Raw genomic sequence first — 26,784 nt, 5'->3', positions numbered from 1 at the left:
CATGCTGGAGCGAAAGCAGAACCTGGTTCTTAGAGGTGAAGTTTCAGAGGAAGTACAACAGTGAGGTAGTGGCAGCAGTGGGAGGGTGTTGGTAATATAACAGCAGCAATGTACTGGCCACTAGTAACATAAAAGGTTTTAAACGAACACCTTTGTTGTGGAGCATAAATAGCTGTTGGCACATCTGGATGGCTTCTGGCACTAGGAGACCCAACTGAGAGCCGACAGCTACATGAAAGTTTTTTTTTTTCTAGTAGTGCAGTGGAGTTTGTATGTTTCTCCTTTGATTCCATTTGATTTGAGCTGAGAGAAATGCAGGAATGTGCCACACAGGTGGAAAGAAAGCTGCTAGCAAACAAAACATGAACGTAAACAAAGCTTTTGAGCTCTTCGAAATATTGGCTTTGCAAATGCTAAGTGAGGACGGAAGTGTATTCATCTAGTTTATTAGGCCATGGTAAGTTAAATTTTTTGGAAATATTTAAGAAAAATTATATTGTGCTTAGTCGAGGTGGGAAAAAGTGCTGAAATATCACTAAAGATGTTGTTTAAATGTAAGAGAGTTGAGTTTAAATGACAATCCCACCCTATTTATTCAGAACGGAGGAAGAGGAGACACCTCAGATAAAAGCCTCACAAACTCTGCAGAGACAACCTGTGACCGGAGGCTGGAGACGAGAGGGACAGAACTAACATATTTCTATTGTACCTGTCAACTGTCCATTCCTAAATTAAAACTTCTCCACCTCCGCTAAAGGTCATGGTCGACTCTGGTAAGAAAGCAATCAACACAGTGAAAAGGTGTTTCCTCTTTATTATCAGTAACACAATTAATATGTTTGTCACATTAAACCTGCAACAAACGCTGTCACCTCAGACGTCTCCGTCCCTTTATCTGTCTGAGCTTCATCCAGCTGTGGTCTGTACAGAGGTGATAGATTCCACCCTCTGCTCCTACACACTGTTACGCCCTCGACAGCACTATTTCCCTGCAGTCCCACATACACACACACACACACACACACACGCTCTCGTGGGTGGCTCTTCCTTTCTCCTGTAGGTCATAAAAGCAGAAGCAAGTTTCCCAAGACGGAGCAGCCGCAGACCGACTCCGACCAACAGCAGCTTCTCTCTCTTCTTCTGAGGTGAGTTCACTGCGGGTTAAAACTTAATATACACACACACACACAAACACACAGTTTGCCTTTTTTGTAAGAACTTTGCTGCATTGCAACAAAACGTTTTGCACCGAAAGAATTCCTCAAGTGCTCGGTCATTTTGACTTCCAGATGTGGAATATTTCAATAAAACTAGTTCAGGTGAAGAGAATGATTTGTTTCAATGTTTGTCTAATAAAAAACAGAGTCTTTAAAAAAATGGTCAAAGCTGTAAAAGTCCATTTATTGATTGCAAGCAGGAGGTCAAATACGCAAACAGGTATTACGGTGCTCTGTGGAGATGGGAGGAGGTTTTTGTTTTGAGTTTTTCTACACGCATGTCAAGGCCATCCTCAGTTGCAGGTATGAAAAATTGCAAACCAAGTTGAGATAAGAAACAAGGTTAAGATGGGAGTAACTTAGGGTTTCTTTGATCGAGCGTCTGTGTGAGAGCGAGTTGACTCGTCCTCCCTTCTTCAGTCACTGCTGCCAATGGAAACCTTGAAACGTTCTGCTTTTCGCACGTCACCTCAATACAGACAATAATCACTCTTTTAGCATAAGACTATGTTATAACATATTTTACCGTTACACTTCCAGATGTGGTGGCGCAAATTCATTTGGCCAAATCTTTGTGGTTATGCAATCTTTGAAACTGTTTGGCCCAGACAAAGATTGTAGTCCGTTTCTAGGATTATTTTAATATTGGTGCGCTTTTTATGTCATCTAACTTTGATGCAATCCAAGAGACGCTACCTGAGTGCTTGTAGTAGAAACGGTTCGTATCGACGGGTTTTTACGCGTGAATTATAGTCACCGTAGTGACAACACAAATAAACAACAATCTGAAGGATTTGTCCAAAAACCTGGTTTATTTAACTCAAGCTTTGGGTGTGTTGTTGGTAGAGAGTTTCATGTTGATGACAAAAAGTCTCAGTCCAGCTGCTTAACATGTGTGTGGATGTTCCTCCTTTGCCAGAATTTTCCACTGTTGTTAAAAACATGTGTGTGTGTGTGCAGATGTGGCAGTTTTAGGTCTTATTTTTTGGAAGGGTACATTTATATATACATTTAAGTTCATTAAATTAATGAATAATAATTGAACGCAGTGAAAGCAGTTTCTTAAATGGAACCATGTGAAAATCAACCTGACAAACGCCTGAACAATGTGACAACAAGCTCGAGTACGTCACATTTTTGGTCGTAAGTTTTTACTTATCAGACAGATGTGCCCGAGTAAAAAACATCATGTTTTCCTCTGCGGAGTTTGAGTACAGAGTGGAACAGAAACACAAGTCGGGAAGCCGCCTGTCAGGCCACAGAAGGTAAACGCGTCTCTCCGGGCCGCCGGTGGTTGGCGAGCAAACAGAGCGCTCTCTGTGTTAGAGGATGACTCACGCACACTTCTCCCCCGGAGAGCCTCCTTCTCACGCAGGTGTTTCTCACACAAACCCCACGTTGTGTGTGTGTGTGTGTGTGTGTGTGTACGCTCTGCTAGCACCTTTATGAAAACAACTGTTGTGTATTTTATAGTTCGTAATCGTGTGGTAAGTCGGACCCCACTTGGGCAGAGAGGTTGATGTCATCCTGAGTGAACTGAGGGACTTTGTTTCAAACATGTGAAAAATAAAGACGAAACGTGTGTTTTTTTTATATCCGCTCTCCTCTCCCAGTGTCAACTATCTCCGTCATGTCCAGTGAAGGCGCGGCCCCGATCTCCTCCTCTCTCCCCCCCGCTCCACCCGGACACCCTCCCAAGGTGACGAACCGCGGCCGCTCCGCCGTTCCCATCTCAACCTTGAACTCGCAGTCATCGGACGTACCCGAGTTTGAGCCCTTCGGAGCGCCGGGCCCGAGGGGATTTCCCCCGATGAGCGGTGAGGGAGCGCGCCGCTCAAGCGCTACGCGTACATGTCACCATGAAACGGAAACCTGAAACGTTAACTTTTAAAAATACAAATAGTCCTAATTAGCTTTGGTGAACCCCAAGAAATACATAACAGGATTCATTAGTTTGAGACAATAGAGTATTTTTCCAAAATTATACCCATTTGTTGGCACATGATTGACACACAGATGTCGTCCAAAGAGAATAAATTCCGCTCACTTCCTGCAGCTCCTCTCCGCCCTGTGTTATCGTCAGACAGCTGCTGGGTGACAGATATCCGGACGTGATGGGAGTTTATGAATGCAGTGACTGGTGTCCTTGTGATATGACTGCAAACAGCCACAAAATGACTGTTTTTAGAGGGGCGACTCGTCCTTTATGTTAATGTTAACTCACAACATTTTTCTATCACTTTTTTCTCCTCGGCCTCTGATTTTCTCTTCCTGCCAATCCAGAGTATCTGGACATTTGGGAGGTGGACATGATGAGGAAGCCGGATGAGAGCAACAAGCAGGAACACCACACCATGCTGTTCAACTCTGACCATCTCCTCGTCCGTCGAGGACAAGAGTTCAAGATCAAGATTGTCTTCAACCGTCCCTACGTACCCGCCACAGACCTGTTCGCCGTGGAGTTTGTCATCGGTGAGGTCATTACACTGTAATTAAATGGTTCTAAAAGTGGTAATCTGCACTTCCACTTCCCCCCATTTTTAGCATTCATACTCTGGGTTCTCAATCTTGTGGTCTGTACGGCTCTTACTTTAAAGCAACGTCGTGAATCTGCCATTACTCCCCGACCGTCCTCCCAGGCTCCAGCCCCCAGTACAGCAAGGGCACCCACATCCCCGTGTTCACCACCAAGGACCGCCAGAGCTCCTGGGGAGGCCGCGTCACGGACACCGTCGACAACGCGGTCACAGTGGGCATCACTCCCGCGGCGAACTGCATCGTGGGGAAGTACCAAATGTACATCGCCGTGAAGACGCCCTTCGGCATCCGCAGGACCCGACGGGACAAGAGCCGAGAACTCTACATCCTCTTCAACCCCTGGGTGTCGGGTCGGTCCAAGCTTCTTCGTCGCGCCCTTTTTTCGAGTGCCTTTGGTTTCCCTTTTAATGTCTAAGGTCACGTGACCCGCTGTCTCGTTTCTCCTCAGACGATGCTGTGTTTCTGGATGACGAGGCGGAGCGGCAGGAGTGTGTGATGACTGAGATTGGGATCATCTATCACGGCACCATCGACGACATCTCTGAGAGAAACTGGAACTATGGGCAGGTAGGAGAAAAAAGAAAAAACATTTCGAGAAGACTTCAGGACTGTCTCTCATAATTATTTATAACTTCATCTTTTTTGCCCCCTAGTTTAACTACGGAGTCCTGGATGCTTGTCTGTACATTCTGGATCGAGCTGACATGCCGATCACCAGCAGAGGAGACCCCATCAGGGTGACCAGAAAGGCTTCTGCTATGGTGAGAGAATGTGGGAATAGGAATCTGATCACAAGAGAATCAAGGGAGCAGAGATTAAATATTACCAACATTGCATTTTACACTGACTAGCAATGGTTTGTTTCACCACCAGCTAGAAACAAGCTGTTTTCTTCTATCTGCTAGACTAGAGCAGAATAATCCAAGCATTTCAAAATAATGTAATTTACCAAAAGTATGTGATATCACTGCAGTTTTACTGTTTATTACATTATAACCTGTCTATAACTCTGTATATTGTGTAAGATTTGCATTTCTTAACTATTTACCTGAAATTTATATGGCAATTATTGGAAAAATGTCTGAAAAACGATGGTCATCAAGGGGATCTTTCCATAAATGCCTAAAATCTTCCCGCTGTCGCACTCAGCTGAACTCCCGCGATGACGACGGCGTGCTGGTGGGGAACTGGAGCGGCGACTACACCTACGGCGTGGCGCCAACCTCCTGGACCGGCAGCACAGAAATCCTGCTCACCTACGCCAGCAGCCAGACGCCCGTCTGCTACGCGCAGTGCTGGGTCTACGCCGCCGTCTTCAATACCTGTGAGAAACGATGATGTGTACTTTGTCTAATACATTTTATGAGAAGATGAGAAAGGGAAACCATGTTGCTCTAAATCGGTGGAGATCAGAGGAGAAAGACAAATAAAATGTGAGCAAAATTGATTAAGAAATAAACTACATGCAAATACTAAGCTACAGCCTAAAAAAACAATGAATACGTTCAGACTTAATAATAAGCAATAATAATATTAAACAGACAATTATATAACACTACTTGAAAGCCAGTCAGAATAGATTGGATTTTAGTTCCTATCAAGGACACGATGATACCGAACAGAAGGAACCGGCAACCGAACCGAAAGTCCAAGGACGACCGCTCGACCCAGACCTCCACTTCCCTTCATTCGCTGCTTGATTCCTGTCTTTTTTTTGCTGGTTGAATGTTTTTCCTCCAGTCCTGCGCTGTCTGGGCATCCCGTCGCGGGTCGCCACCAACTACTTCTCCGCTCACGACAACGACGGCAACCTGAAGATGGACATCATCCTGGACGAAGGCGGCAGGATCGACCGCAGCCGCACCAGAGACTCTATCTGGTAAAACGTCCTGAAACATCTTGTGGTGCCCAGAGGATGAATCCTAATGGTTTTGGTGACATTGATTTTTTTTTAACGATGGCCTCGGGCCAAAGCTTCAACTTTCAGTTAAATATCTAATAAATGATTTTTACCCCTTCATCCTTTCTTTTCTACTTAGAGGCCACCATCTATAACACAGAAGTTCAGATCAATAAAAAAACAGGACTCGTTTTCACACTCACGTCTCTTAAGGTATTTTTTGGAATTGTTATCAGGAACTACCACTGCTGGAATGAGTGCTACATGTCCAGACCGGACCTCCCTACTGGCTTTGGAGGCTGGCAGGTTGTGGATTCAACACCACAGGAAACCAGCGACGGTATGAAATAACATTAGAAATTAATATTTCTATAAATTTTGTTCACAGATGTAAGAGGTCTATTGGTTTCTAATCCAAATACACACATGAATCCCATAATGTTAATCGTGTTCTCCATTATCTATAAAGGCATGTACAGATGTGGTCCTGCATCAGTCCAGGCCATCAAACACGGGCAGATATGCTTCCCGTTCGACGCCCCCTTCGTGTTCGCTGAGGTGAGTCTTTTAAATGACACGATTTCGGTGGGATTTTCTCTGCTGCCGTTTATCGGAGCGTCTCCGTCTGTCCCCCCGACAGATCAACAGCGACGTGGTGTTTTACACCCGCGATAAAGACGGGACCCTGGTGCCGGTCAAGGTGAACCGGACCCACATAGGCCGCGCGGTTTTCACCAAGTCTCCGGGAGCGATGACCCGTCGTGACATCACCGATCAGTACAAGTTTCCTGAAGGTCAAAGACAATTCCCAGCGTTTTTAGAACATTTTTCTCTGCCGCAGCTTCTGATTTCTGTTTTATATACAAATATGTCTCAAAAACTCAGTCTGGGTCGAGAATTTCCTGGAAAAAGCTCCAGAAAACCTGGGCTTTATGATTTAAGCCTTAATGTTATTTATTGGACCAGTTATCTCCAAATTATGTTGACTGTGGAAAAAAGCTTTGAAATCAGGCTTTTAAATGCAAGAAATTAATTGAATCTAGGCAGCAAGGAGGAGCGGACCGTCCTGGAGAAGGCCGAGGAGTTCGGCTGTCCTCGGGAGAAGGCCGACCTTCCCGCAGGGGACGTGGACCTGGTCCTGCCCATCCTGGAGCTCAGCGTGGGCGACAGCTTCGAGCTGAGCCTGGAGTTCGTGAACCGCAGCGGCCAGCGGCGCACCGTGGACGCCTACATCAGCGGCAGCGTGGTGTATTACACCGGAGTCACCAGCTCCGAGTTCCTCTTCAAGAATCCCACAGTGACGATTGCCCCCAACAACAGTGAGACATTTAATCTATTCCCCACCAGCAAAAAGCACTTTTCCAATACATTAATTCAGCAACCCCAGACTAGATCAAAGAAATGAATCAGGAATGTATAAGCGTGTATAAGTAGCATGACTCGGGGATTCTGAATAATAAATAAAATAATCAAAAGGTCAAAGCAGAGCGAGAGCTTAGTTGTGTTTTTTGGTGTTCTCCAGGTGTGAAGGAGTCGGTGGCGGTCGAGTCAAAGAAATACATGAAGAGTCTGGTGGAGCAGGCCAACCTCCACTTCATCGCCACGGGGAAGGTGCAGGAGACCGGCCAGATCGTCAGCGCCATGAGAGTCGTCACTCTGCACAACCCCAAACTCAACGTCACGGTCCGCTGCTTTTATCTCAGTTTGTAGCCATCCTGCGTTATGTAATATGCAGAGGCTTTATATCTTAGTGTATCTGGGTTATTTTGTGGTTCCTTCAGGTGTCCGCCGGCGGTAAAGTGAACGAGGAGATGACCGTGGCGGTGGAGTTTACAAACCCCTTCACCTTCAGCCTGGAGGGCGTCTACATTCGCATGGAAGGACCCGGGATCATGCTGCCCATGTCCAAATACTACAGGTGAGACAGGTGTAAACTCGGCCTTTTGTTAGTGTTTTAGTTTGATGTTCATCGTCAAGTCCAAACGCTTGTTGACATATTTTTTGTCTCGACTGTCACGTTACCTCTCTGCCTCCAGTTTGATCCCGGGAAACTCCTCTCTGAACTGGACCGAGTTTTTCGTGCCGCAGAGGGCGGGCAGCAGGACGGTGATCGCTTCTCTGGACTGCGCGGCTCTCCGGCAGGTCAACGGCACGGCGTCGGTCACCATCGAGCCCTGAGGGTCACTCACAGCTCACACACCTGCACCATAGTCACCTAACTGTAGGTCTACAACAGCTTAACCAGCAAAGCTTCAGCTTTTCTAACTACGGGGATAAGGGTTAGGGACGGGATTTTTTCTTAATTGCAAGCACGTTAAATATTTTTCTACAGTTAAAGGAACGGTGTATTTCATTTAGTAGGATCTTTTAACACATTTTCTTCAGTTTATAATCTATTCTTGTTTTAGTTAGCTCTTCACAGAGCCATGTTTCTACAGACGGCCAGAAAAGATCAAACAAACACTGCCTCCAGAGTTATTCTGCAAACTTGCTGGAAGAATCAATAAAAAAAGCATTGTTAATTAACGTATTTATTTGGAGTTGTAAAAGGGAATTAATGATTAGTACTTTATTCCCTCCCCCATTCAATACACCTCATAGGGATAATAAACAGCTTCCAAGTAGTGCAGATATTTCACTCTCAGAATTCACACACTCACGATATAACTTTCTTTTAAATTAATTAATCTACACCAGAATTACAGAAAAACAAACTACGTTTTTGTTTGGTGGATATGAGATATAAACAACCCATGTCAAGCTTTGTTCCATTCAACAAATAACATATTGATTAGCAGCATCAACTCAAAGGCACTATGCAACTATTGAGGTTTCTGGCTAAACAGCTGTTTCCACCTTTATATATGAAGCCCATCTTTCTCTGTGCCAAAACAAATGCAAATATCAACCAAATAAAAGAGTAATATCTGCATCCTTCCATGAGTGTGTTTAAGTGAGTCGGTGCTCATAATTTGTCGGGATCATTCCATTTTAACTTGAGCCACAAACTAAAAGTTGTACAAAAAAAGAGCGTCCATCAATGACATCACTAAAGAAACAGATGCAAAGCTGCCTTAAGTCAGTCTTAATAACATAGAACACAAAGCATCATAACCCTCAAACAGTAAGTACACAAAGATCTCCTCCTCCCCCTGCGCCCTCTCGTGGTCACTTGAAGGTGATGAGGTAGTCCGGGTACGCTTGGTTATCGTGGAACACCACGTACATGCTGGGGTGGTCCGTGTTGTCCACCACGCTGTCGTAGCGCTCGTGGGAATGCTGGCCGCCGCGAGTGGGAGGAGTCCTCATGTTGCTTTGGCCTCGAGTGTAGATGCCGGTCGCGACCCGCACCACGAACATCAACTGGGAACCGTCGGCGGCCGGCGTGGAGTAGGTCAGGTTGGCTGAGTAGCTGGCGTCCACTGCGAAGTACGTTCCTTGACCGTATGTGGTCCCTGAGAACCAGAAGAAGACTATTGATAAGTCCTAATTCCTAAGGGTCTAAGGGTTTAAGAAACTGTTGCTAAGAGACGGGATGCAAACACAGACGTCTTGACCTCTAAACCTTCAGACCGAGTCGGTGTAGACCATGTCAGCATTGGGTCATTTTAAACCTTTCAAAAAATGGCTCCTAGTATTACTCTTCTGGTGAGGAGGGTTTGCGAACGATGGTCAAAGAGTAGAAGTTTGTCCCAGAAATAAGCGTCACTTCTGATCACTCCGCTGAAGCAAAGACGTCTTTGCCTTTGTAGAGACTCTTTACCGTTCTGCCCAGAGAAGCTCCTGTTGAAGCCGGTCTTCCCGATGGAGTCACAGTTGTCCTGAGTCGTCCCGTGGTACAGAAGCTTTTCCCCCGCTTCAACCCGCTGTTTGTTCTTATGACACATGTGCTTCTTCTGCGCTTCGTAGGCGCGTCGCAGGTGGACGTTCTGCAAGCGCTCAATCTGACGAGGGACGAAACCAAAGCGAGAAAAGAATGAACCTTTGAAATGCATCGCGTTATTTATACGTTATGGAAATAAAAGATTAATGTAAAAGCTTCGGTCATGGAGATGAACTGTGTTGAGCTGTGTTGGGGGAGAATTGTTGAACCTGGGGCTCTCAGGAATGTGACCTTTTGAGGCAGTCCAGGGTCAGATAAGACACAGATGGAACCATACGTGCCCCGACTGACCTTTTAAATGTTATCGATTGACTAGGTCCCATTAAGGGAGGGTCATGGTGACTCCCCTACGTTGTCTGGTACTTTTCCATACATTCCATTCCGTACTTTTCCTCCTTCAGGGGTGGGCTGTCCTGTGCTGAAGCAGCACAAAGCGTTTAAATCCTCCTGTTCTCCCCCAGAAACTTGGTCAGATCTTCCTGTTCCTTTTGGGTGAAGGAACAATCTGCCCCTTTTCAGCTGAATTGTAGTCATTTGACTTCTGGCTGTACTTACGACTTGTGTTGATGATTCCTGTATGCTTTATAATTTTTCTATATTCTAGTTAGTAATCAATACTTAATCACAAAGCAAGTTCAAGATACTTTTGTTTTCTCACAAGGGCTAAATCCACAAATTTCCACCACAAGCTGCTTACCTTCATCACAGTCTTCTGGACAGTTCGTAAGAAGCCCTTCTTCACCGTTTGGTACTCTGCAGAAGAAGGCTGCAGAGGAATCTTTTTGAAAGCTTCACCGGCAGCCATGTTGTCCCAGTAGAGCGGGAAAGTGAAGTCTGAAATGAGTCAAAGGACAAAATGGTTTAAAATAGTCAATGACATTAGAAAAAAACTGATCGTTGTTGACCAAAAAATCGATGTTGACCAAAAAAGCCTCATATGCACACGGCCAAGAAATTCTTTTTAGAGGCTGAACCTCCGCGACACGTCAGCAAAGCCCTGCTGATGAAGACCCTGTGAAGTCTCACCCGAGAGATGCTCAAGTCGCTTCAGCTTGGCCGTTTGTCCGGTGGACCGATTCGTGGCCTCCGTCCTCCGGGGATCCACGGACCACTTGGTGTTCTGTGCGTCCGTGATGCCTCCTGCCACTCGGTTGTTTTCCAGGTTGTGATTGGCGGTTTTGGGGAGTCTCTCCCAGTTGCCGCCATGTGGCTGGATGCACCAGGCCACACGGTTGAAGAGATCCTCCTCCTCCCTGACTCTCACCTCTCTTCTGAGGCTGTCCTGCAGGGAGGCGTTGATCATCTGCATCACCGTGTTGACCCCATCTTTTAACCCGCTCACTGCCAAGGTGCCCCGGTCGGGCTGCTCCCTCTGAACGTACAGACCCTCAAGCTCAACCAGCTGCTTCAGATCCTCGATGTTGTCCTGGGTGAGACCTGCCAGCTCCTCCTCCTTAAAGGTTTTGGTGGAGCACTGAGCGTGATACACATCCTTCAGCTTTGTCATGGCGTCGTGGACGTCCACTCTGGAGAGACCCAGGAACAAGAAGACAGACTGCTGACCTGCAGATCTGGTACACAGGCCGCTTAGATCTGCGCTCCCAGACAGAGGGGCCTGCTGCCCTGGTTGTGCACGAGGCGACGGAGGTACTGACACTTTAAGGGACGGGTCAAACGACAGCAACTTAGTGGAAATTCCAACAAAATCATATCATCCAACCATAAAAAAAGAAGGCTGTATGTGAATCACCTCTGTCAATTACAGCACTGGAAAACATTTGCAACGCTTCTTCTTTAAAGGCCAAGAAGACTTTCATTTTACTGAGGACGATGCGGATGTCCGTGAGACAAGCGAGAGTGGACGAAGTGGCCTTCCTGACCCCTCGGAGGATGGCGCCTGCCACGAGATGAGGGTCCAGCCCGGCTGCCCCTGCAAAATGATTGGATTTTTTTAAACCGACGCACAGACAAATTCATGTGTGTTTCATTTTAATAAATCAAACCTCTATTAACAAAATACTCACCAGCAGAGATGGCGGGAATGGCGACAGACCTGAACCAGAACGCTTGGCAGTTTTCCACGATTCGAAGCACCAGTTGTTCAATGAGTTTTACATCCTTTTCACCACTGACATGAAAAATGGCTAAAGAAGGGAGCAATCCCGGACCGGATACAAGAACATTCCCTCGGCTCACTTTTCCTACACAAGACACAACAGACTGGATGAGTAGAAGCTGTGAGATTGTGTGGCCTGTCCATGTTTAAATGGTCCTCTTCTCTCACCTGCTTTGAGTTCAGCCTCCACCGTTGGTCCAGCTGCGGTTAAGATGGCTCTGCACACACCTGTAGAAAGAAGATTATATTCATAATCAGTGGTGGGATGTAACTTAACCACAATGTAAACATAGTTTACTCAAGTGATCCCTCAGCAGCTATTGGAGCCATCCACCTCTTTGCTATGTGAGGCTGTATGTTGAGATAAATGCTATTTAAAGGAAGGTAATATACCCACAGTTATTAAGTGGAATAATGTTTCCAAACAGTCAACATAATGTTGATATTCTGCCTGGACCTTCTCTCTGCCCTCACTCACTGTTCTGAAAATTAGTGAAGTCTGTCGTGTTCACCACAGCATCGGTGGTCTCCTTGGTGATGTCACCAAACACCAGCTTCAGTTTAACTCCGCCTCCCACTGTCATTGTGAGGTCATCGAGGTCACTGGTGAGGGACTTGAAGATTGCTAAGAAGAAGAAAGGTCTGTGTCATATGTGTCATTTAAACTGATAACTTCAAAAGTAAAAGATGGATTATTAAATCACTGATGAAATAAATATGGTACAGGTTATAAACGCGTTGCTGTATTTGTAATTTACAGTCTCAAAGTAGTTTACCGTGGCCTCCCTGGTTCATACTTGAGCTGAGGTGACGGTAGACCTCATAGTAGCACTGTAAAAAGTAACGAGAGCATTACACACTTCAATCAACAAATCATACCTGGCCGCATCGTAAAGAAACGCAGAGTGTTGATAGTCACCTTCTCAGAGTCAGGATAGTCTGGTTTGATGACGATGTGGATGGTGGAAAGAGACCCAGCGGACGCAGTTAATCCAAACTGCTGAATGTTGTCTGTCAGCACCTGAACAGCTTCTTTCGGCGGGTATTTCAAAACAATTCCATGTCCGATAATGGGGAAAGCCACTGAGCACAAACCCTGCTGTACGCAAAGGTCCAAGCACTTCTTCAGCCCAGCGCTGAGCACCTGGGAAACAAAGAAGACATTTCCTTTGTGCTTTCAAAAGGTACTCTAATCTTTCTTTACCTCACCAATAGGATTCACTTTACCTGCACGCTCCTCCCACTGACTCCATCCCACGGCAAGCACTCAACGAAGAAGAGCTTGGAGCAGCCCAGAGATGGAGGAGCATCGACCTGCAGAACATCGCCGGGATAGAGGGCGACAGTCGCTGCCATTAAATCAAACTTCCACTGGATTTCATTCCCGGCTTTAGTCAACAGTCTTTTGCCAATTTTAGTAGAAGTCAGCTTCCTGTTGAGCATTGGGACCACCAACACATTCCCCTGGGAAAAGAAGGTGAAACAAAACCAATGTCAGTAGCTCCTCCTTCATTGTTTAATATAAAGCAGAACAGAAATGGTCAAACCTGCTGATCCTCCAAACTGCCAAGCTTGATCTCCAGACTTGGCTTGTTGACAGCAAGACTCCCAGCAGCCATGCTCCTCAGTCCGTGGACAGGTCGGGGTGCTGCGCTCACGGGGCTTCTGGTGCCATGAAGCACCAGAGGCCACGGCGACTGCAGACTTTGCTGTTCTCTGATAAGAACCTGACAGGAGCTTTCTACCAGCTCCTTGGCCACTCTACCCTCTGCCTTAAAGTACCGTTGAGCCCCTGGTCCATCTAGAACCAACGTGTCTACCACCAGACAGACCAGAGCTGAACGCAGGGCCTGCTGGGTCTCCTGGACCAGATAACAGGGACCAGCCACAAGCACATTTGGGTATGGGTAAGAAGAGGTCGTTAAGGTCACCTCGATCTGCTTCATGCCAATCAAGTTCACAAATTCATTGAGACAGTTGAGCAGTTCAGGATGTGGTAGCTTCAGCACTTCTTGTGTCCTGACTTGGTTCATCTGGTATTCATGCAAAACCTCTTTGAGCTTTTTCACATCTTTTTTGTAGCCCACCAGTCGTACTTCGGCGGCTGCGGTTCCAACAGGTCCTGGGATGAAGCCGACGTCCACTCTGAACTCTCCAGAGTTGGCCTCGTTCTTGGCTTTGTTGAGGATTTCCTTCACGGTGTCCAGGTCCGGAGGTGCGGCCGCGGCTCCCTGCACCGGCAGATTTTCCTCGGCGAGGTCTCTCCGCACCGCCACCTCGGCCTCATCCAGGGCGTCAGAGGACAAACTGGACAGGAGCAGGTCGGACCCCGCCTCCAGGGAAACAGGGTTTCTGAGGCTTCGCTGGAGGCGGGCCTCGTACTTTGGGATGACGTCACTTGATTTTATGAAGCTCATTAAAGCCGGGCAGAGCTTAACTCTCTTTTCCTTTACCTTCTTCATCAGTTCTTCCAGTTTCGTAGCTCCCGACTGCACATCCATGTTTGGGCCCTCCAAGGTGATCGTATTGCGCTCTATCAGGATTTTCACTTGAGGGTAATACACACACACTTCTCGACTGAACTCTTCTTTTACCAGTTTGAACTGCCTCTCCCCAATTGGTAATTCCTTCCGGGTAGGCATGCTCTTTTTGACCATTGAAATCCTCTCATTCACAGCCTCAACCTCTCCAACGACCACGACGTAACCGCTCTCACTGTACACTTTGATATCGTCTGTCACAAAGGACGGGTCCTGCTGTAGGATTTTTACTTCTTTGGGCTCAACAGCAGTATAGCAGCAGTAGGTCTCATTGACACCGGTGAAGACCCGATCCACCTGTAACTCCCACTTCTCTGCCACACCGAAGGCTCCTCCCGGGGCCTTCTCAATATCCCCCCTAACCACTGCCGCCTCCGTTTCAAAATCCAACTCCACCGTGCAGCCAATACAAAATAGTCTCTTCTGTAAGACTTTATTAGCTTTTGGGTTGTCTCTCAGGAAGCACAGGAGGAAAAGGTTCAACGGGAAAATCATCTCAAGGCATTTTGTATTTGGTTTTGGGAATGTCTGTAGAAGAAAAGCAATATACAAAAAAAAAAATCCATCTTTAGTAATGTACGGAATTAGAAGCAGATTATGTTTTAGAATCTATAAAAATGTATGAATTAAAAAACAATATTTAAAAAAATGAACTAATTAATCACACATTTTGAAATTCATTAATTGCGATTAATCACATTTCATGAATGTTGTTACTTCTTCTAAAGACTAGATCTTACAAGTAATCACAGAAAGCACGTATTTTAGACACTGTTGTTTGATTGTTAATGTTTTAAACACTTGACTACACACATTTGATCATCTTGGAGGCAGAATTCCATCAGCGACTCTTCCTGCTGTCCTCGTGCACTTTGCTTTACTCACAACTCTCATTGGAAAGTTGTGTTTGAAGTGCCAACAATCTCCCCAAATTTAGCCTGGGCGTTTTCCAAACCATGGTCTTTGAGGGACAAAGTGGTGGTCCTCTGCAGACAGTGTGCTTCAGGTGCCTCATTTATGAACGTGTACGCGCAAAAGAAGGCGTACGCCGCTCTCTACGCAATAATTGGTATTTATAAAAAACAAACTTGACGGATAAATCTTCGCGCAAGCTCGGACCCATGCGTACGGACAAAAACGGGTGAAATGAGAACCGTCGGCAAATGCAAGAAACACGCAAACGTGCGTGAAAGTGTGTAAAACTAGACTGTTGTGTAAATGAAATGCCAATACTGCCTCTCATAAATAACACAAACACCCGTTTGATCGATCTGCAGCGTAAAACAAACAGAAATACAAATTTTTCAAAACACATAAAGAAAAGTGAAATATGTTCTGCAATAATATTGGCATGTTATGCAATTCATCCTCAAAACACAGCTGTTGTTTCTCAGATGCAATCAAATGGACGGTAACAAAATGCCATGATGCGTAATGACGCGAAATGGCTGATCTTGCGCTCTTAGAAGATGTGGCACATGGGAGGATTGGCGCTGTAGTGCAGTGCACCATAAGCCTGTTTAAGGGCAGATGACGCTGCCTCGACTGCACTGGAGGGAGGTTGTTGTTTACTCCTGAAAAGCTGTGCAAAATCGTGCTTGCATGTGCTGTGCTACATAATGTGGCACAGCTTCCAAATGTGCCTCGACCCCCCCGACGCCGATGTTGGTACCAGACCCTGTCCCCGATCACTGCCGCCAGTCTCTCACTAAGAGGGGACAGCTCCGGTGTTGGTACCAGACCCTGTCCCCGATCACTGCCGCCAGTCTCTCATCAAGAGGGGACAGCTCCGGTGTCCCCTCTCACCCCCCCTCCCCCCCCGGGGCAGACACGCTTTGGCGATGGCGCGCTAAACGCTTTTTTGCATCCACGTGGATGTCAGACCATTTTTTCGGCCACGGTCCGAGGGTGTGAGGCTGCAGCGTTGCTGTGGTGCCTTTTTGCCATTAGTGATGCCCACACCGTGCCCTCCAAAAAGCATCTTACTTCTCCTTTCCACCTCGCCAATGATCATTTCGACACACTGAGTTAAGTTGCGTTTCTTCGTTTTCCTCTCAGTGTTTGTCATGATTTCGCAATCGATGAATATTAATATGTGGGCGTTCCACAGACTATATGTAAGGGAAACTATGGGCGTGACATGAAGCCGCCAAAGCTGCGCTGCATTTAAAAGTGATGGTGATTTATTAAGGGAAAACTGACGTGCGTGTAATGTTTCTGTGCGTACGCACGTCCTACGTTTCATCCGTACGCCACTTCATCAATTAACACGTTAATGTTAACAGCCTTAATAAAGATCAGGTTGGCCTGCACTTCAATGTGCGTGACATTTCCCTTCAGATGTTGACTGCTGAGAAATCCCACCCAAACCACGTGGCTCGGAGCAACAAGAAGTCACCTGTGACGAGCTGGAGGATGATGGCTCGTCAGACTGCGATGGCATCGCTCGGCTCACTGTCAGACGCACTTTTCCGCGAGGGAGAGAGATGGTGTGAAACTTCCTCAGCAAAACCCTTTCCTGGTCTGTGAAAAGAACAAAGTTAACGTTCTCATTAAAAATCCTGCATTTAAACTTACGGGTACATTCTTTCCTTTGATCATTTTGTTTTCGTTTTACACAGGCTTCAGGCTACACGCCTTCCTCAGGATGAACAAACAAACAGACTCAAGCATGAAAATGATACAAAAACACGAGTGTGTTCTGGCTTCTCCTGGGCGGTAGATTGGATTCCTCACCTTCTTTCTCCTTGAAACAGATCTTATAAGTGTCGCCTTCTCCCTCTTCAATCATCCCACAATCACCTCCACCAGACTCTCTTCTTATCTGAAAGTACCTTCTGATTTTCCCTTTCTCTTTGTCTTTCAGATCTTTTGCCTCGAAGAACAACGCATGTTTGTATTCATCCATTTGATCTAATCTATCTATCTTCAAAACTCATGTAAGGCAGGTCCTATGTGCAACGCCGTCTCCTCCGCTGTGCTGTATCTGATGTGGTTTTATTTGGTTTCACTTTCTCTTTTGACGTGGCTTCAGTTCTCATGTTCATGTATCTGCATTTGCCACACCCGGTCCATATTTCGGGTCAGGTGGCTGGTTCATCTTGTTGTTCAGGTGAAAACCATCGTTTGTGTTCCTGCATTGTAGTAACAATGACAACATTGAAATCAGTGTTCTTTATGTGATGTGAATTAATATACATTAGGCTCCTACAGTGATCCGACACTCTTTATTGGATGGCCGATGGGGGATCGTCGTCTCTCGACATCGATAGCTTCCGTGCTGTGATGTCACGCCAAAGCGAAATGGGACAAATAAAAAAAAGGCACTGCGGCCGGTAACACAGACACTACCAGTTCAAACCGTTAGATGTCCTACTTGCACTAAAAGCTGTTCTGATGACTGCTGAGAAGCAGCAGCTTTCAGCCAGCCGATGCAACGACTGAATGAGTACAGAAGACAATAAACATATCCACTTATCCACACTAACGCCACCGAGTCGAGAGAGCTCTAAACTACGTGACTGCTCACTCCGCCGTCGTTTTTTTGTGCACTTTGTACTTTTGTCTTCAGTGTTTATTTTAGTGTTTTATTAACACCTTCACGTTTATGTTTATCAGCATTTCTTCCTCAGAAAATGACCCTTTTCCTTTGAGCTTTTATCTGAATCACATCATCAGTAGTGTCAGGATCTCCGATCCCCCCGAGTTGGTTGATGAGAAGAATTGCAGCACGTTGATCAATTAAAGTCAAAAAGTTAACATTTATTTAGAAGAGAAAAAGATTTCATGAGCAATTCTCCGCAGAAATCTGGCTCTAACTATTGCTTGCAAGCAGGAGGCCCAACACAGCAGCACGTATCTCAGCGCTCGGCGTAATGGCGTCTCCGAGCAGTAAAAACGCTGAGTTTTTTTACACATGTGAAGAACGTTCTCCGTGCCAGTTACGAGAAGCTACAAAGCAGATTGAGATAAGAACCCAACATGTGAACCCAACTTTTGTACCGAATAAGATATGAACCAAGGCCAAAGCACAGCTGCGAAGCAACATTTTGTATCATGCTGCTCTTTGCACATCAGGGTCAAATACAGGACACTTGAGACACGGCTTTAGCTCAAAACAATGTTATAATCTATTTTACCAGTACATGCATCTCACAGTAGACAGACCTGCAAACAAAGACTAGCATTTGAAACAAGGGTTTTACCATAATTCCCACTGCATTTGACCACAACGTTACATTTGTTTGTTAACTACATCAGCTCTATCTGCTCTTCATTACCACAGGCTTTTTTTCACTGCTCAGAAACACGTTAGTACCTGACATGCCAGGTTCAAACACATTACTTAACATTACACAAACACGCTTCTTGTCTTTAAACATGTCCGGACGCTGAATTCAGAACTGCAGCCAAGTGTCTCAACCTTTCCTTAATTATCTCTTAAGCCATACGAGAAAGTATTGTTCAACTCAATCAATGAGATGTTTACTTTGATCACTGAGATCTAACTAAGCCGAGAGCAAGGGAGGAAGGATTTTTAAAGCAGATTTATCAACCACTTCTCTGCAAATCGTGTCGTCATCACTGAAAGGGAATAAAAGGGAGGCGCAGCAAACAGAGAACATTAGGGACACAGAGGGGGGAGATTCCTCAAACGCTGCAGACCACACAGGACCCCGTCTCTGCAAAAGCAACAGGCCTCTCCCATCACAGAAATTCATCCTTGGAGACATCTCACTCTCCTCTTCCACCCAGCGATGAATACGGCAACCCGCTGCATCATTCTCCTGGCCTGCGCCGCCATTTGCACTTCCAACAGTCGTAAGTGTGCTCATTTTTAATATGAAACGCTGTATTTAGGCTTTTGTTGAGCTGACTTTTGCCTATAAAAAACCTCTCCCTCTGTGTCTCTTGCATGGCTTCGAATGAGGTGAACTCTCTATTTACCCCGTTGTCTTCATTCTTTCAGCAATTCTGAACTGCCGCTGCGTTAAAAACAGCGATGCCGTGTCTCGCCATCTCATCGCTCGCATAAAGCAGCTCCCGCCTCGCTGGTACTGCAACAGGGAAGAACTCATGTGAGTGTCTGCAGGTGACTCTGTGCACAGTTGTTGACTTTCCCCCCCGGCAGTGTGCGTTTTATCTGAAAGCTTTCTCTTTCTCCTTCAGTGCCGTGCTGAAAGATGGGAGCGAGAAGTGCCTCGCCCCCAACGGGAGGTTCGCCCAAGCAATCAAGAGATATTATAGAACGTAAGTGACGAAAAGCCGTTCTTCTTTTTTACGTGCGTTGCTCTCTGATAGTTTACAGCGTGAACTCGGGTTATTAGATGAGTGAAAAGGGAGGTTGAGCAACGTGAACGTCACATCAGTCTGTCGTCACTGTCAGTGACAAAGCTAGAGGGCTCTGTGTTTAATGCTTCATCTGTTTACTACTCAAAACGGACTCAAACATTGAACTGTGTCCAACTGAAATAATTCATGTACGGGTGGACACAGCTTTGATTTAAGGGGTCACAAGCCAAAAGAGCGGCCGTAAACCAATCCAACGTTAAACAGCAAATGCTTCCTCCACAGGCAGAGGGCAATGACTCGCCAGACCAGCACCACCGGCCCCAAAACCACCGCGGCATGAGGGCCCACAACGATTGCACCCTGTTAAACTATCCGTGAAAGCCCTGTTTGAGATGTATTCAAGCTTGCCAGTAATAATGTGAAGGTTGGTAAAGGTGACAGTTTGTGGAACTGTTTGTATTTCTACACCACACTGAATTTAATTGTCTGTAACGGCTGACCATGATGTACAACACTGACTCCTCAAACGTGCTGCAAAACTTCAATAAAGATGAACTGTAAAAGAAAAGACAGTTGGGCATTTTAAATTAAATAACTTTTCAATTTCCAGCAACGATGAGACACAGAATGGGCATAAAATATAGATGTAAAATAAACAAGGTACATCTGTTCTTAGTTTTTGGTCATAAAATGGGGCGTTTTTGCCGATCATGCTGACGAGAATTAAAAAGTCAGTTTCTAAGGATTCTTTTTAAAACCAGAAGTAGCTGGTTGGCGAATATCCGGGGGACCAGCGGCTTGTGACGACCGTCTGTCCTTCTGGCAGGCCGGTGGTCAGTCTTGATGTCTTTTTGTCATGCCTTCCCAAAAGGAGAAGTCTCAAATTTGTCAGTTATGACACCTTCTGCTGCAATTGTTATTGGAACAATGCTGATAAAGTAATATTTTCGACCCACGGGTCATATAGCTCCTGTTTTAACATACGCCAACAACAGAGTCGCATCAATAGGAACAATATTTTAGCTGGTGGTCGCGTCTTAAAATGTAAGTATTGTCCCAGTTATACAGACAGAACAAACTGGAAAAGGATCGCAAGGATTTTTCCCAAATTTTGCAGAGTCATCCTGTAAAGATGCAAAGTCTTGTCATGTGCCGTTGAGGCTTCGATTGTGTCGTGTCCTCAGTCACCGGGGAGGGATGTTGGTCAGGGCAAGTCGGAGGACGCTTTGTCATCAAAAAGATGATTTCAGCTCTAAAATACAAATGCATGTTGCGAGTTTCTGACTAAAGCGAGAGAGACTTAAGATAACCAGAACTAATGGATTGGAACCGTGTGGAGCGGCCCATTCACAAAATGTGAATGTGTATATATAACATATATGTAATTATTGTAGTGTTTTTGTGATCACACAGTGTACGCAATGTTTTTTGCTGTTGTTAATAAACAGATACTTTATCTATTTAAATTGTAAGTGATTACTTTCATGTTTACCACCCATTCATCATTGGACACATTGTGATTTTGGGAAGTAAAAGTGAAAACATAAAAAAAAAAAAAAAACCACATGACAGTTTGAACTGAAATTACTCATGAAGATAAAAGCTGAAATGAAATAGCAACAGTTTACTGCCACGAGGTCAGAACCAGCCCCAAAGTATAAAACCCGTCCACGCCACCTGGCAGCGGGTCCTTTTCATTTGTTATTCTCATTTGTCTTCCTCCGCTGCCGTGTGAATCCCGGGGGGGACAGAAGAGAACTCAAGCTGCGTCGCCGTGACTCATTTCCCCCGCCGAGACAAAAGCGTCGTCTTTCAACCTCAACGGGGCCCCTCGTCTGTCCCCGAACTCCCCGTCCCATGACTGCCTTCTGCTGCACATGTGAACGCACCCAAGTGAAACCACACACACACACACACACACACACACACACACACACACACAAACTGGGCTTTTTTTTGTTACATTTCTCAATTTCCAGCATCCCGTGATCTCTGCGTACATAAATATGGGAGTAAGGGATGTGTACGTATAAACACTTGCGAAGGGTGTTTGTTTTCTGTCCTACAGAAGCTGCTTGAACGAGATGAAGCTGAGCGTCCTGCTGGTTTTTGGCACCCTGCTGGTCCTCGTTTACGGTAAGAGCCTGGTGGAGGGAGCGTTTCTGGGTGATTGGCCTTGAGAAATGGTTGTGTGCGGCAACGCTTGACATGCAGGAGGTTGTGCCAGATCGGAGGATTATCAACTTCAGATCTTTTGATGGGACATTTAAGTAGTAATCCATTGAGCAACACCAGAAATATCTGCAATGGGGGATTTATCTTGAAGTTAAAATACTGTATATCCATTTATTTTCCTAAATGTGAATGAATCACGTGGTATTTTACTGTAAAACTTAAAATATTGCTCGTCACTTTTTCCACATTTCAGGCACTTGTTTTTAGTCTTTTCTCTGCTTTATGAAAATCTACATGCAAAGACACATAAAACATGTCGTTTCGTCAAAAAGACTTAATTGCAGCACCAAAATTAAGGCCAAACCGTTGTTCTGATCCTTTAGTAAAGGAAAATTAAGAGTGATGAATGACCCCCGAGAATTCTTGAATTGAAAACTTTACTGGAGTGACGTTGAGTCAGAGTACTATAGTATTATCAGCTATAAGTACTTTAAGAATCAAGTAGAAGTGCTTAACGTATCAGAATTGAGGAATCGTCACTTTGCGTAATAATAATTACTTCAACGCCACTAAATTTCCGAAGTTAAACAAAGTACAGTGACTAAAACATTGTGTCCGGCAATGAATGCATGTAGCCATCCATGATCATAAAACTCTCGCTGTCCCAACGAAGTTCCAACGAAGTTCCAACGAAAGTCACAGTTTAGGAAGACAAAGGAGAAGTGCTCATTTTAACCGTGTCGCAATATCACAGAGGTGGTTGTGAAGAAAGCCGACTGTCAGCATCTAATTCATAGATTCATGGTCACACACACACACACATCGAGTCCAACACCGTCAACACGAGTCCAAGCCAAGAAATGGGAGATTGCAAGCCGAAAACGTGCTCTGACCCCTCACATCGCCTTCAAGTGTCCCTTAGGATCATTTCAGACAGAACCCGTCCAAGGACGACGAGCCACGTGGTTGGTGTTAAAGGTTTAAAGTGGTCGTGATCTCACCGCGCGTCGACGCCATTTTCGCAGGCATGCCGCCGATCAGCAGAGACTACAACACGCACTGCCGGTGCCTCCAGGTGGAGTCGAGGATCATCCCTCCGGACAGCCTGAGGAGCATCAAGCTCGTCCCCGAAGGGCCCCACTGCCCGGATATTGAAGTCATGTAAGTGAAATAAATCACGGGACCTTTTAACTCACAGATAAGATTTAAAAAAAAATGTTTTGGGCCTCTTGATATCAGCGTTTCCTAAGTGGCTCTAATGCGCAGCATTTGTTCTCCTCCTGAGCAGAGCCGGACTGGCGGACGGCAGGAAGGTCTGCCTGAACCCTCGGGCCGCCTGGGTGAAGAAGCTGGTCCACTTTGTCCTCGAGAGGCAGCTTCACCAGCAGGGACAAGCGCTTTCTAAAAATCAAGGATAATCCACACGCTGCGATTCTCCTCCGTCCTGCGGCGAGGAGCCGGGTCCGTTTCACACCAGTGACATGGTTCATGTTCTTGGTGTTGTGCCACTTTAACTCTGGATCTATATTGTCTAAGTGTGTGAAAGATACGTGTGTGATTAATGGATGGAAGTATCTAACCGTGACTGAGCAGACATTTTGGTTGTCTGACCCTTTGAAAGCAGATACTGTATGTAGCATCAACTCTGTAATTGTGTATAATATGTGACATTGTTTGAAGCTGTAATTTCTGTAAAAAAAAATTAAAGTAAAATGAGACTTTCTCGCAGTAGGTTACACCTACGTTTGCTCTGTGAATTCTATCACACAACCATTTATTTATGAGAAAGGAGAAAGTTCAGTTTAATTGGCTTACTGCCAAAGTGCAACATTTCCAGATTTATTCCAGTATTTATTTTATTCCCACAGTCAAAAAACGGTTGATCAGATCAGCCGATCAGATGTTCAAAACTATTCTCGGAACAAGGGATTTATATATGGCCGTTTGCCGAGAAGGGAAAATGTTCTTTGGGAAACATGCAGATATAGAGGTCTCACAGGTTGTAAAGACCCGCGGGCTGCAAGAAGAGAAGCGTGAGATAGTCGACATCCCAACATCCAAACAAGGAGCGTCATGGGTCGCTTCTTTAGAAACATTTAATTTTCTTCCCTCAACTGCCAACATTTCACACGCCGGCGTAACTATGTAACTTCTTCCTCCACAATGCTTCTCACTACTCAACAAAAAGATGAACCGAGAACGTTAGAAGCACCAAAGCTCCTTTTGTTTTATTGAATTCTTGAATATAAATGAGTAGTAATAAACATGCACAGCATGAAAATGTGACTTTTTGTTTTCAATGTAAACAACACCAAACGAACAAACAAAAGTTCTCTCTTATTCTCACAAGTGCCTTATCAAACAGCTCCCCATTCTTTGCATCCTCCCCCACTAAGCGAGGGGCGCTTAGTGGGGGAGGATGCAAAGAATGTCTGGTATAAATCCAAAAAAAAAAAATCCATTCACGTGCTAAGTGTCTGACTGTGGACAATCCTGCAGTGCAACACAATAACCCTTCCCCGGGGGGAACCAGGCCTGCAGGGCCTCGGTCCAGCTGCCCGTGTTGCTGAAGGTCAATAAGATGTCAAACACTGTGGACAGACAGAGACAGAAATACTTTCAGAGTTGCCCCGGTTTCCCGTTCTGGCAAATTAAAAATAACTGGCTCACCTTGATTTATTGCCAGGATCTTGGAGTGGAAGTTCTTGTCATTGCTTGTTTTCGTCATGTACTCGTCTATGGGAAGCCTCGCCGTGTGAACGCTCAGTTCTCTGGCTCTGGACAAGCTCAACGTCTGTGGAAGTCACAGTGATTAGACGTCCCGCGTGCAAAAGTTGACAACAGTGAAAGCGCTGCTGTTACAACCCGTCTCAGTGCAGAATACCTTCCTGATGCTTTCATCCACAAGGCCACCGAGGACGTACACCTTGTCGGCGTCCACTGTTTCTAAAGCTGAAATGAGAGAGAAGAGCGACGTAAAACATTTTATTAAGAGAAAATCAAACAGAAGGACACTGAATATGCGAATATAGTTTTAACTTATTTAAAAACTTTAACTTATTAAGCAATATTTGATTAACTTTTCTTTACCTGTCTGTTTTATGATGTCCATGTAAGAATACATAACTTACTAAAGTCCTAATAGTCGTATATATAGTAGCATTAGTGAAAGCTGGAGTAACAATCCTGTGATTATTTATGAACTGTGTGAGCGACCCCTGCTGGACAAAAGGTGCATTTCAATTTCAATGTTTACATTTTATTTTTCATTTTTAAACTCCTTATTGGTCTAGACGTGAAAACTTTACAGTATGTATCTCCTAGAAAAAGAAACAAAAAGAAAGGAAAGATAAATATCGAGAAACAAGTTTAGAATAGCTATTGTGTATCCTTGCTGTCCAATAAAAAAAATATCAAAGAAAGAAAGAATAAATAATAATAAGACTTAAAGTAATAGCAGTCACAGTTATCTTTGATTAAGACATTTTGCAAGTTTACAAAACCAATATATCAACTTTTGAGAAGTTCATCAAACCTTCTTCTGCATCTGGCGTGAGGTAGACGACAGCTTCTGGAGGAAAAAGGTCCAGGCAGCTTTCTTCTGTCATGTCAATCTGAAACAAGCGTGCAAACAGATATAGAAAATAACCTGAGCCTCTTGCTTAATATTAAAACTATTCTAGATCGACATTATCTCACATATTCATTCAATGCTCATATTCTCTCATTAAAATAGCTGTTTGCAGGTAAACATAAAAGCTTTATCTCGTGCTTCATCCTTGCCTTGAAATATTTCCCAGAGTATCCTGACAATAATCACCATGTAGTTGAGGAAGCCCTCGTTCATCCGCAGGCACTCTCTGTAGAGCCGGCCGCCCTCCACCAGGTCCGTCAGGAGGAGGTGAAACGGCCGGGTCGCCTTCTTGTTCGACCCGTACAGCCTCCTCAACTGGCCCGCGAGGCGACTCACCTCCTGCACCCCCGAGAAAAAACACAGTCCAACTAATTACGTGAACGCAGGCGGCGGAATCCGTCTCCGTGGGGACCGTGGCGCCGCTTCTCTGAGACGGGACCGGCCGCGTGGTGCTCTGAACTCCATCGAGTTCACCCACCTTGTCGGACATGCCGTCGGTCATGCTCAGGTCAACACAGAGCCTGAGCCCCGAGGACTGAGCCTCAGCCAGACGTTCTTTGGCGATCGCTTTCAGGACCCGTTTGGTAAACTGGGGATGATCTGTCAAAAAGGAACACACACACGGAAGAATGTTAACGCCTTTCGCCTCTCGATCTCCATTCAAAGGCAAAGTGAGCGCCTGAGTCTCTTCACTGGATCCGTACCGGGCGCCTGCTCTCGGTTGACCTTCCTCCGCTGCTTCTCTTCTTTCCTCTTGCTTTTCTTCGCTGCCAGCTGCCTCTCCCAGTGTCGCTGCTTCCTCAACACGTTCCTCTGCATTAAAGGGAGCACGGCGGGCAAGAACTACTATGTTTTAGGAGAATCTACACTCCAGCCACACAGAAATATGCCCTCTATCCGACAAAGTAATCCAGAAACATGCTTATTACTTAAATATGACTGAGACAGCGGTGAGATAAATATGCTTTGAACTGCACACCATCGGGATATGAATAATCGAGGTGTTTGGGGACTGCTTATCACACCACTGTAATGAATAGTGGCTCCACGGTGTGTTTATAAACGAGGGCCTGGTAAACAGACTCACAGAAAACTGGGCAGCTGCTCTCGCTGGCCTCTCCTCCACCGCATCAGCCTCCACGTCGATGTGAAGCAGCTCCATCGCCTCTGAAACTCCACCCGGCCAAGTCTCACACGCCTCTGATCCACCGTGCGCCATTTCAGTCCGCGGCTCAAGTCATTTGTGGGCGACAGCGAAATGGTTGGATCACATTCGTGGGGTTCGTCTGTTATTAAATCCACTCAGTGGAACTTTAAAGGCAACATAATCGTGCTCAGTAACCCAAGAGGGAGGTAACGTACCCGAGTTGCCGCTACCTCTCGTCCATGTGAGTGGCGCATGCGAATGACGTCAGCGTAAACAACGCGAGGGGGGGGGCGGGGACAGGAGGGTGAATTCGCGAGTTTGGGAATAAACAACCGGTCAATA

General features: G+C 45.6%; 5 protein-coding genes across 8 annotated transcripts; 3 read left to right on the top strand and 2 right to left on the bottom strand.

The window, feature by feature from the left end:
- The first annotated feature begins 67 nt into the window (after positions 1 to 67).
- On the top strand, positions 68 to 8,587 carry f13a1b (coagulation factor XIII, A1 polypeptide b). 2 transcript variants are annotated; one of them, XM_040179631.2, is made up of 15 exons: positions 68 to 1,145; positions 2,831 to 3,034; positions 3,501 to 3,689; positions 3,857 to 4,105; positions 4,204 to 4,322; positions 4,409 to 4,516; positions 4,905 to 5,079; positions 5,496 to 5,634; positions 5,892 to 5,995; positions 6,125 to 6,213; positions 6,296 to 6,449; positions 6,699 to 6,974; positions 7,178 to 7,338; positions 7,437 to 7,573; positions 7,692 to 8,587. In XM_040179631.2, the coding sequence occupies exons 2-15, from the start codon at positions 2,848 to 2,850 to the stop codon at positions 7,831 to 7,833; spliced, it is 2,229 nt and encodes a 742-aa protein (XP_040035565.1). In that variant the 5' UTR covers positions 68 to 1,145; positions 2,831 to 2,847; the 3' UTR covers positions 7,834 to 8,587. The 2 variants fall into 2 exon arrangements, with proteins under 2 accessions (XP_040035565.1, XP_077961702.1); XM_078105576.1 differs by having other exon boundaries at positions 1,000 to 1,145; positions 3,274 to 3,689.
- Positions 8,171 to 17,102, bottom strand: LOC120821239 (protein mono-ADP-ribosyltransferase PARP14). Of its 2 annotated transcripts, none has more exons than XM_040179617.2 (14): positions 16,931 to 17,102; positions 16,593 to 16,717; positions 13,202 to 14,722; positions 12,882 to 13,118; positions 12,574 to 12,798; positions 12,431 to 12,485; positions 12,133 to 12,279; positions 11,823 to 11,882; positions 11,563 to 11,739; positions 11,289 to 11,468; positions 10,565 to 11,194; positions 10,236 to 10,372; positions 9,419 to 9,599; positions 8,171 to 9,110 (listed from the first exon to the last, which is right to left on the bottom strand). In XM_040179617.2, exons 1-14 carry the CDS (start codon positions 17,100 to 17,102, stop codon positions 8,824 to 8,826), a joined length of 4,134 nt encoding a protein of 1,377 aa, XP_040035551.2. In that variant the 3' UTR covers positions 8,171 to 8,823. The 2 variants fall into 2 exon arrangements, 1 of the variants encoding a protein (XP_040035551.2); XR_005712508.2 differs by lacking the exon at positions 8,171 to 9,110 and adding an exon at positions 9,830 to 9,956 and having other exon boundaries at positions 9,461 to 9,599.
- A 147-nt stretch (positions 17,103 to 17,249) lies between these two features.
- LOC120821274 (growth-regulated alpha protein) lies at positions 17,250 to 20,054 on the top strand. Its single transcript, XM_040179674.2, has 4 exons — positions 17,250 to 19,015; positions 19,164 to 19,272; positions 19,364 to 19,444; positions 19,769 to 20,054. The coding sequence occupies exons 1-4, from the start codon at positions 18,952 to 18,954 to the stop codon at positions 19,824 to 19,826; spliced, it is 312 nt and encodes a 103-aa protein (XP_040035608.2). The 5' UTR covers positions 17,250 to 18,951; the 3' UTR covers positions 19,827 to 20,054.
- Positions 20,055 to 21,112: 1,058 nt separating this feature from the next.
- Positions 21,113 to 23,394, top strand: LOC120821273 (interleukin-8). The gene is made up of 3 exons (XM_040179672.2): positions 21,113 to 21,622; positions 22,687 to 22,822; positions 22,950 to 23,394. The coding sequence occupies exons 1-3, from the start codon at positions 21,571 to 21,573 to the stop codon at positions 23,077 to 23,079; spliced, it is 318 nt and encodes a 105-aa protein (XP_040035606.2). The 5' UTR covers positions 21,113 to 21,570; the 3' UTR covers positions 23,080 to 23,394.
- A 464-nt stretch (positions 23,395 to 23,858) lies between these two features.
- On the bottom strand, positions 23,859 to 26,724 carry trmt10b (tRNA methyltransferase 10B). Of its 2 annotated transcripts, none has more exons than XM_040179663.2 (8): positions 26,383 to 26,724; positions 26,000 to 26,108; positions 25,774 to 25,895; positions 25,482 to 25,634; positions 25,197 to 25,275; positions 24,546 to 24,613; positions 24,332 to 24,455; positions 23,859 to 24,252 (listed from the first exon to the last, which is right to left on the bottom strand). In XM_040179663.2, exons 1-8 carry the CDS (start codon positions 26,512 to 26,514, stop codon positions 24,131 to 24,133), a joined length of 909 nt encoding a protein of 302 aa, XP_040035597.2. In that variant the 5' UTR covers positions 26,515 to 26,724; the 3' UTR covers positions 23,859 to 24,130. The 2 variants fall into 2 exon arrangements, with proteins under 2 accessions (XP_040035597.2, XP_040035596.2); XM_040179662.2 differs by having other exon boundaries at positions 26,000 to 26,138; positions 26,383 to 26,689.
- Between the last annotated feature and the right edge of the window lie 60 nt (positions 26,725 to 26,784).

Source organism: Gasterosteus aculeatus, chromosome 7 (assembly GCF_964276395.1).
Source record: "Gasterosteus aculeatus chromosome 7, fGasAcu3.hap1.1, whole genome shotgun sequence".
NCBI lineage: Eukaryota > Metazoa > Chordata > Actinopteri > Perciformes > Gasterosteidae > Gasterosteus > Gasterosteus aculeatus.
Note: the sequence above shows the minus strand (reverse complement) of the source record. Positions and strands in the feature narration are given on the sequence as shown.